Source organism: Equus asinus, chromosome 29, assembly GCF_041296235.1.
Source record: "Equus asinus isolate D_3611 breed Donkey chromosome 29, EquAss-T2T_v2, whole genome shotgun sequence".
Taxonomy (NCBI): domain Eukaryota; kingdom Metazoa; phylum Chordata; class Mammalia; order Perissodactyla; family Equidae; genus Equus; species Equus asinus.
In genome coordinates, this window is record NC_091818.1 from 30,261,245 (window position 1) to 30,271,159 (window position 9,915).

A 9,915-nucleotide genomic window follows, 5' to 3' on the forward strand; every position below is an offset into this window, starting at 1 on the left:
TGCAAAATAAAATGGCTTCAGCTGTATGTATTTAATGGTTTTTTTCATTTATTATGTACTACATCCTTCTCTGTGGAGTATAAGTAGCTATTTTAAGTCCTATTGCTTCTAAGTAGTATATTGTTCTTTTTGTACATTTAATTCTATATATATTTTTTTTTCAGGAAGAGTGAAATGGGGCCCAAATAAGAAAAACAGGACTATAACTTTCACACATTTTAATTTCAAACATCAACTTTTAGAAAGAAAAGGCACTAAAAGGTCTATTAAAGGTATTAGAATTTTATTAAAAATTATTAGGTGTTACAATAATAGGGTGAACATAGGTGAACTCTTTTAAATGCATCTTTCCTACAGCGAACTTTATTGAGCCTGACATTACATGAAGACAATTATCAGTTGGGCTCCAAATTTTACTGGGAATAAAATACCACATAGCCTATACATATCCTGCCATTTTTTGCATGTATACTTTCATACAGCAGAAAAGGAAACTTTTTATAAGGACTCAAATGCTATCTGGGCCTTAGTACCAACAACCATTAGAAGCTACAAAAATTGCAATCTAATTTTAATACTACAACTTTCAATCACACAGTGTAGGGTCATCCATGTTTCATTAGCATAATTTGCTGCAATGCCTATTAAATATCATAGACTTGAACTTTATAAACATGTGTACATTCTTAAAATAAAATATTAAATTAAGCTAGGTGCTCAATAATTTTCCTCCTACATGTGATCTTTTGTACGTGCCTTCATTATTTGTATAAAGTGTTGTGACTTCCCAAATTATCAGGCACATCCATATAGATACAGAATACATTCTAAACACAAATAAGTAATACTTTTCTGTTTATCTGAGCACCGTTTACTTATAAAACCCAACATGAAGATAAATATAAATGTGTGTAAAATACTTTCCTATTGCAGAATATTACAAATCAACTACTTGGTGACACGTTTTTCTTAATAAAAAAAGATTATCATGGCATTATTTGAAAGAAATTATTTGTATTATAAGTTTTTTAGAGTTATAAGTATTGTAAATTCCTGCTGGATTGACAGATGAAGAGAAAGATGCATTGTTAAACAAGATATGCTCAGGCCTTCCTTTAAGGAGTGTAAAGATTAACAGGGAACTCAGGAAAGTAAATGCAGAATGAAAGTCTTCATAAAGTGCTATGATTAAGGATCTCTGAGAACTCACAGGGAGACATTTGAATCCCTGATAAATAAATACCTCAACTCTAATCGGTGTATTCATTAGACTGCTCACTTTTGAACATGATACTACTTAATGAAAAATTATAGTCTGAGGTCACCTTAAGAGTTTACATATTATTTTTCACCAATGCACGGTTTAAATGATTATTCCCAGAGGGTCAGCAGGGACACAGAAAAGAATAAAACAGGAACATTAAAACAATGCATTTAGCTACTTGTTTCTCTGGGACTTGGTGCAATTAAAAGACTTGGCATTTATCAAGTTATAATTGTTTGCCAGACAAAGGGATGAGAACACTGCCCATCTCATTAAATCCTCTCAACCGCATTAAAGTGCAATTTAACCCTATGAAAATACTACTACTCTGCTCATCTCCTGGATGTGGAAACAAAGAACGTGCCCCAAGTCATAAAGGCAGAAGTCAAGCTTTTAACAATGCAAGTAGAGCTTCTCTTACAGTGCGAGGAAAAGCCGTCAAGCACAGGGGTGAACGATGTGGGCCGATCTGTGGACCGCAGGGTGGTGGGAAAGTTGGGTTATCCATTCTTAAGCTATTTGTTCCTGCAGATCATTGAAGAGACTGACTATATAAAAACATTACTCTGCACCCAATAAGCCTCTTACAAACCTATCCAGCATCTGAAAAATTCATATTTTCATATGAAGCCCCTCGTATGAATATCCGAGAATGTCCCAGCATAGCAAAGGCAAATTACATAATTAGGTACCTAATTATTTAACATCAAGATATCCATTATACATTATCACGTAAGACACTAAGGTATATGCTGTTATATTTGTAAGTGTAACTTCTAACTTTAAACTGGTTTTAAAATGATTATTCTTATGATGGTTTCAAATTCCACAAATAAAATAATCTTTTACTTTGAAATGCACAATTTCAATTCATGGCTTCTTATTATAAAACTGTATGTTGGGGCGGGGGGGCCAGCCCAGGGCATAGTGCTTAAGTTCATGCACTCCACTTAGGAGGCCGGGGGTTCACAGGTTCAGATCCTGGGTGCAGACCTACACACCATTCATCAAGCTGTGCTGTGGTGGCATCCCACATACAAAGTGGAGGAGGATTGGCATAGATGTTAGCTCAGCAATAATCTTCATCAAGGAAAAAGAGAAAGATTGGCAACAGATGTTAGCTCAGGGCCAATCTTCACCACCAAAAAAACAAAAAAAAGAACCCACATCTTTATCTAGGTTTTACTAATGTACCTTGACTTCATTATATTAAACAATATTTATGTTAATACTTCAGTACTGGCAAAAGAACTAAACCTTAAACTGAGCCAAATATCTGTTAAACTGACTTGTTCTTTATACTGAAATCAGTCAATTACATAAAGGTCATTTGCAACAGCGGAATTAAAAATATAATTCCATGTTTGAAGGAAACTCTAAAACTACAATTCAAATTTCCAAAAAGTCTAATCTAAAAATTATTCAATAATTTCAGGTGTATTTCCTAATAATTAATTTTAACTAATTCTTGTAATGCTCTTTAATTTATATAAATGATAAAAATCTCATTCTTGGACTAACTTAATGGGAAAACACATTCTCATTTCTTTTAAAGGCTTTTTTGAAGTGTTTTCAGAAAAAGTGCAGTATACATAACTAACTAAAATTAACTACTAACATTTTCTAGAGATCCAGCGAAGCCAACTTGTAAGAATATAATTGCTTAGATTTAGCACCATTTGTATACATTAAAAAAAGTAATATGCTACTAAAAACAGTAATTCTCTACAATCTATTCTTCATTTCTTTATATAATGCAAAAACTTATGCCCTAGAAACAATTAAAACGTGCGCACATGCATAATAAAGAGGTTTGCCTGTCTTACATTTTCCTTTTAAAATGAAGATACTTCAAAGGTAGAGAAAACCCTGAATTTGGTTAAGTAATTGAAATAAACATAAGAGAGAGTCACTAGTATGTTTTTACAAAGGCCCAATACGGGGGTGACAGTGCCCAGGGCAATGATTAAACTAAGTCGAACAAAAATAAAGGGTAAATCCTGGAGCAAGACGCCCAAGAAACCGAGAAGAGGGTTCTGGGGGGTGAGTATAAGTCGCAGGAGAGAAATATAGCTGAATATGTAGACCGGGTACAGCCAGCGTGACTTGTAGACGGCGGGGTGACCGGCCACGCGCACCATTTCTATGGTGTCAGACCACAGCAGAAAGGCCCACAGGAAGATGTCGGCACGGACGTCCCTGCGGGCCAGCATTCCCAGGACTCCAGAGTGAAAGGAGGGCTCCTGGGGTCCCGCCAGCCCAGGAGCAGCGCTCTGTGTCTCGGCTCCTGGTGACCAGGACGCCTCGGTCCTCCCGGCTGGCTGCGGAGGCACGGGGCTGTCTTCATTTTGCCTCCCTTGGTCTGTCACAGTTCTTATCTGTTGCAGAGTGGTCTTATGGTTATGCCTATCTTCGTTACCTGCAATAAATCGATTTATTGAAATTTTTAAAATTTTACTTAAATTTTAAATTTTTATTTAATTTTTTTACTCAAGTTAGATTTTATTTAAATTTTTTGCTAAGTTTTTATTTAAATTTTACTCAAATAAAAAATTTTTTAATTTTATTTAAATTTAAAAATAAAATTGCAAGTGTTCTCTATTTGAGGTCTGTTTTACACGTGGAACTTCAATGGAAATCACACTGAAAAAAATACACAAGCAAAGGAGGCTCTTTATGTCTTTCTATTTTCCTGAATACAGATCCTAAGTCATTTTTACCATTTCATAGAAATAGCCGTTATTGGTTACTGAGCTAAGCACTGTCACACATTATTGCATTTAACCCTCAGAAACAAGCTGGGAGATAGGGGTGACTATTCTGCTTTATAAATATGGAAACTGGGGCCCAAAGAGTAAATGACACCCAAATTCAAAAACACAGTTAGTAATGGGCAGAGCTGGAATTGACATCCAGATTTGTTTGACCCTAATTGACAATCTCTTAACTTTATGGCTGCTATTACCTGTCTAGAGGCAATATAACGTGGTAATTATAAAACATAGGAATACCATAAAATTAAATCAATCCAAGAGGTCAATGGTCCAATCTTGTCATTTTATGAGAAGCAGAGGCCCACAGGGATCACTACAACCCAGACCCCTAAGACTGGAGTTTGGTGCTAAGAAGGAATCTTTTGACCATGAGAGAGTCTTGGTGAAGGGTGACACACTGAACCCAAGATCTTTAAAATGTTCTTTCCCCAAAGTTTTTGAACTGGTCAATGCAATTGGTTAGCATCTTCTTTGTGGCCACGAGGCTATGCTTGGTCAACACGCCAGTCATCGGAATGAGTAGGGCATTTTCTTATCAACATGTTGTGTGTGTTTGTGTGTGTGTGTGTGTGTATGAGAAAGAGAGAGTATATGTGTGTGCCTCTCCATGTACGTTTGGGTGTTGAAGTTGGAAATGAGGAAGGAACCCTCAAATATCATGACTTACTAACAGTATTGATGGTATGGTTTTTACACATGAGAGGTTTAGCACATTATTTTTCAAACATTTATCCACTTAAGCACCATTTTGGTTGCTAAGAATTTATCAGACCTTAACAAAGTTTATGCAGCAAATGTGCTGAGCTGCCATATTACTTGATAAGACAAAATTTAAAGAAAGTCATTAGACTAAATAGCTCTAAAGGTTAAAAGTCAATAAAAATTTGCTGAATTGTATTGAGCTGAAGTGAAAACATTTTAAAATAAATGTTATTGTGATTAATGACTAATAAAATGATTACTATAAATAGAAGTTATTAAAAGATAAATAAACCTTGGTTTTCTTTTTATACAATTAACTATTTCAAAATCTTAAGTGTGAATTGAGTATATTTAGAAACTAAAAAGATAATCTAATTCTTGATGAAATATTACTTGCTTCTGGTATAAATCATTCATGAATAATTGGTAGGACCCATAACCCTTAGAAACTTCTTTACCAACTTTACATGCCACAATGGCATGAATGAGTATCATTTTAATAAACAATACTCAACCCAGCTCTGATGGCCTAGTGGTGAAAATTTGGTGCACTCCACTTTGGTGGCCCAGGTTCAGTTCCCGGGCACGGACCTATACCACCTGTCTGTCAATGACCATCCCGTGGTGGCTCACATAGAAGAACGAGACGGACTTACAACTGGAATATACAACTACGTACTATGCGCTTTGGGGGTAAAAAAAAAAAGAGGAAGATTGGCAACAGATGTTAGCTCAGGGCGAACCTTTAGCAGAACAAAAACCAAACCCACAAAGCTTAATAAATATTTTTTAAAAAACAATACTCAAGTAAAAGAGAAAATTATATACTAATTGCTATTATTTTAATACTGACAAAATCACCTCTCTTAAACTCAGATGCTCACTGGGTCAATTATATCTCTCATTTTACAAACAAAAATTCAATATAGAAAATATGTTTCTTAGTGTATGTTATGTCCTAGAAAACTCTCCTTCACCTCTCTTAGTAGATAAAGCTGCTTGAATGAAAACTCAAATTCCTTTGTCAACATGAAGAACACAGTGCATAATTTGGGCTTTCGGAGACATTTGCAAATTCAGCATTGTTGCCACGCCAGGAAGTAACAATCTAAGAAGTGACACATTAACATTTTTAAACAGTCAGTAAGAATCTTAGTATCTGTGGATTCGCACTGTGGGATGAACAATGAATTCTTAGCCAGAGTTTATTTTTAATCAAATACTAAGGCCTCAATCCATGTGCATCTGGTGAAATCAGGGCTGGTAGCTTCCCATTTCTTCACAGCTCAATAAAGACGAGTTTAGACTTGGGGGTACAGCGACTCTGCTGTCCTCTTTCCAAGTAAGAAGCACTAGAACTCTTAGCCGGAAGCCTCTGCTGACCTCTCAGAGGGCGAGATGGAGTTGAAGCTGTTTAGAAGTCATTCGGTCATTAGACGGGACCCGCAGATTCATCTCTGAGCAACGTAAACATCATGGATTCAATACTATTCTCTTTGTCTCCATGATCACTTTCTCTCCAAATTTATTTTTTAAATTTCCACTTGCAGCTGGAACTCTTTTTTGTTGTTGTTGGTGTTAGTCGTTAGTGTTCTCTTTGGGTAGAACGATACTTATTTGTGCAAAATCCATAAAAGATAGAAGCATGAAGAAAGAGATCCACTCACTTCCTTAGAGGTTCACATTGTGCTGTAAAGAGTAAAAATAGCAGCCGTTCTGTGCGTTTCCCCACAGCTGACGCCCGTTGCTGAAACAATTTTTTCCCTTCACTGTGCAAGCTAAATAATTAAGGAAATGTAATTTCCATCGCAGATAAATGTTTAAGTAGGTAACTCATACCTATTTTACTTTATTATTTCTTTATATTGATGTATTTCTCTCTCTAACTTGTTCCCCAAAAGTTTTAGTCAGCTTACATAAATCAGTACTGAGGAATTTTCTAGAGTGAGCACATATTCCTCTTGCAGAGAGAAAAAGAAAGCACTAAAAGTTATTCAAATGAAAAGAGAAAAAGAAAGAAGAATCACAAACAAAAGCACCTAAAAACAAGACTGAGTTGACACTAAAAATTCACTACTTAGGGTCCCAACTGTCTGTTATGAGCAGGCAAATTTTAGAGTGCTGTATCAGGCTTAGTCTGGACATTGAGAATGGTGCGGCCAATAAGGGGGAAATGGTCCCTGCCTTCACCGCTCTGTCTCCCTGACCACATCAATAAATACAGAAGAATCAATTGTGGCAGGGCTTTAAAAGGAAGGTAAGTTCTGCGATAAGAAACTGTCACAGGGGGTCTAAATTCGATTCGGAGTCAATTCGGGTCATCTGCGAAGTGACAGTTAAGCAGAAACCTGAAGAATCAGTAGGAGTGAATTAGGCAAAGAATGGAGAAAGGAACTTTCCAGGTAGTAGGAAGAGCATGTGGAAAGCTCCTTTAAAAATAAAGAACACGGAACAAAAAGACACCTGTGGCTCTGTCCTGACCCATTGGTTCATTCTTTACTGGACTTCTTCCACGAGATTTTACAAATCCTTTACTGGCAATGGATCATCACAGTGAAAACAATAAAAAGCTACCATTTATTTAGTGCTTTCTTTATGCCAGGCACTTTGCACATATGTGACTAAATTCACTCAATGCAATATAAGTGAAAGTGATTTTTGCAACTTAGGAAGCATTGGTAAAGGAAGGGGATGTGCTCTTTCTCTTTGCTCCTTTCATTTGACTGGAATGTGGGTGTAATGGCTGGAGCTTGAGCAGCCATTTCAGTTAATAAGGAGAAAGCCTCTGTTCAGAAGGTCAGTGCAACGAGACAGAAAAGGTCTGAGTCCTTGATGTTCAGAGTCATCATATCATCCTGAGCCACCATCCTGGACTTTACATGAGAGTGAAATAAACTTCTTTGTTTAACCCCCCCCCCACAAAAAAAAAGAGATCTTCAGCTACAGTGAATTGAAAGAAGGAGAGTTTGGTGAGGGGATGGGGCATCAGAGAGGGAAGAATAGGAGAGAAGGTAATATTTATTAAGTGCTTTCTGTATAGGAGACCCTGTTCTAAGCCATTTCTATGCATTAATTCACTTAATCCTTAGAAAAACACTATGATGTAGATACTAGTATTTTCCCATTTTAAAGATGAGTAAACTGAGGTACGGGGAGATGAACAATTCTTTCAAAAGTGACACAGCTAGCAAGGAGAGAGACTAGAACTTGAACCTCAAAGACTTAACCATTAGACACACTGTCTGTGGCAGGGTCAGGCTATGTAGAACCTATGGGCCATGATAAAGGTTTTGGACTTTATTCTAAGTTCAGTGGAAAGCACTGAGGGTGAGGAGAATGGAAGGCAGAGGAGCCAGCGAGGATGCAGAGACTCCAGCAAAGAGGCTCCTGAGGCCACAGGGCGCTGATACAGAACGAGATTGCTCCTCGATTCACAGCAGCCAGAAGATCAAATTAAAGAATTATTCAGAAACCGTAGGACTAGTCTTGATTAGCTGTCCTTGAAATCTGTTTTTCCCGACAGGAAAATATTCTAGAGAAAGCAAAATGCTAACGATTTAGACAAAACATTCTCAAAGAAAATCTGGAAAAGAAGAAAACTCGCAGTCATGAAGATTTTTTTAAAACATGTTAAGCACATGAAGCACATTTAGTCATAATACTCTTAGAGAATAAGAGAAAAAATGTAACAAATTAAAATACACATCAGGGCACATTATAAACGTTATTACTTTGACACTATCTACTGAGTAAACTCACCTTACTATGTATAGTTTATTTGCTTTGAGCAGCAAATTTGGGGTGGGGAAGGTGAGTAAGGTGATTGCCAAGTAATAAATGACAAAACCCAGCACCCATCTGACAGGTGTTTATGATGTAGGAATGAGTCAATATTTGTAAAGCATTTAAAATGGTGCCTGACACATAGCAACAGCCATATGTGTGTAAAATAACTAAAAAGTGGCCATCGCTAAACAATTATTGTTTTAAATGAATTAGAATAGAAAAGAAAATATCAGCAGGCAGTAAGTAGTACTAAGGGATTACAGTTGGTTAAATTTTTATTATAATTCCTCTTGCCCAGTATCCTATATTATCAGGAGAGGTCACAAAGTTTGAGAAATAGCGTTAGACTACAGAGTCTTAAGGTCACGAGTTTAATTCTCATATTTGCCTGTTGATATCGCAAAGAAAAATGCCACCGCACAGATAAATCCTGTGCGGGCAGAGACAGCTTGCACCAGCTGACAAGAGCCTATCGTGTGCACCCCTTCCCAATGCCATGCCGCGTGTGCAGTGACATCAACTCGAAAGCTTGAAAATTGTCATGCTAGCAGTATTTACACCAATGCTACAAATCAGGGCTCCAAGCCCCCTGAGAGACAGCTGCCTAAACACTGACCCGCATACTATTGCCTGTGTCCAAAACAGGACGTAAGTTTCCACCAAATAATAATAGTCAATAATATTAATGAGTATAGGACAAATATTTGATTCATCATCAGTTCCAGAAAAGCCTGTGGGCATACCTCCCCAGCCGTGAGTTAGTTTTGCAACTTTATGAAAGGCATTATGTTTTCATCCATTAAATTCAAAAGCCTATCAGTTTCAGTTCCCCACCAGGCATTCCATAAATATGGCAATAAATAAGAGAATCATTTCTGGATCTTAGGCAACGTCAAATATCAAGACTATTCTTTTGTCTGACACAACTGGAAGGCTAGATAGTTTAAAAACCATCTTCCCCTCCTCGTTACTTCATAAAGTCATCTGACACTGGACAAGAATTGCTAAAAACTGATAACATTATCAATTATAAAATATTCCATTTTTGAATATTGAGAGAACTTTCTAATCTAAATTTTCTAACCTTCAGCTTTTCATTTGGGATATTCTGGCCCTTTTCCTTAGTTGAGATATATTTAGACTAGAGAATGTGATTTAATTTACAATGTATAAATAGAAAAATTGTTTTCTATATTTACATTATTTTATAGATATAACATACAATTGTATATAAAATATAATTTATATTATATTAATTATACTAATACTTAATTTACTAATACTGCAATGAATAATTATATATGTATTAACATATATGATAATTATATAGTATATATATATATAATGCAATAATATTGAATATATTTAAATAAAACATAAATAATAAGG

General features: G+C 36.1%; 1 protein-coding gene across 2 annotated transcripts in view; it reads right to left on the reverse strand.

The window, feature by feature from the left end:
* Positions 1-250: 250 nt before the first annotated feature.
* The window catches only part of TMEM236 (transmembrane protein 236), a 35,731-nt gene continuing 26,066 nt past the window's right edge, over positions 251-9,915 (reverse strand). For both annotated transcript variants that reach the window (XM_070500988.1, XM_014846033.3), the window contains one exon: positions 251-3,683. In XM_070500988.1, the coding sequence (XP_070357089.1) occupies positions 3,100-3,683 (584 nt within the window). In that variant the 3' untranslated portion in view covers positions 251-3,099. The remainder of the gene's footprint in view (positions 3,684-9,915) is intronic.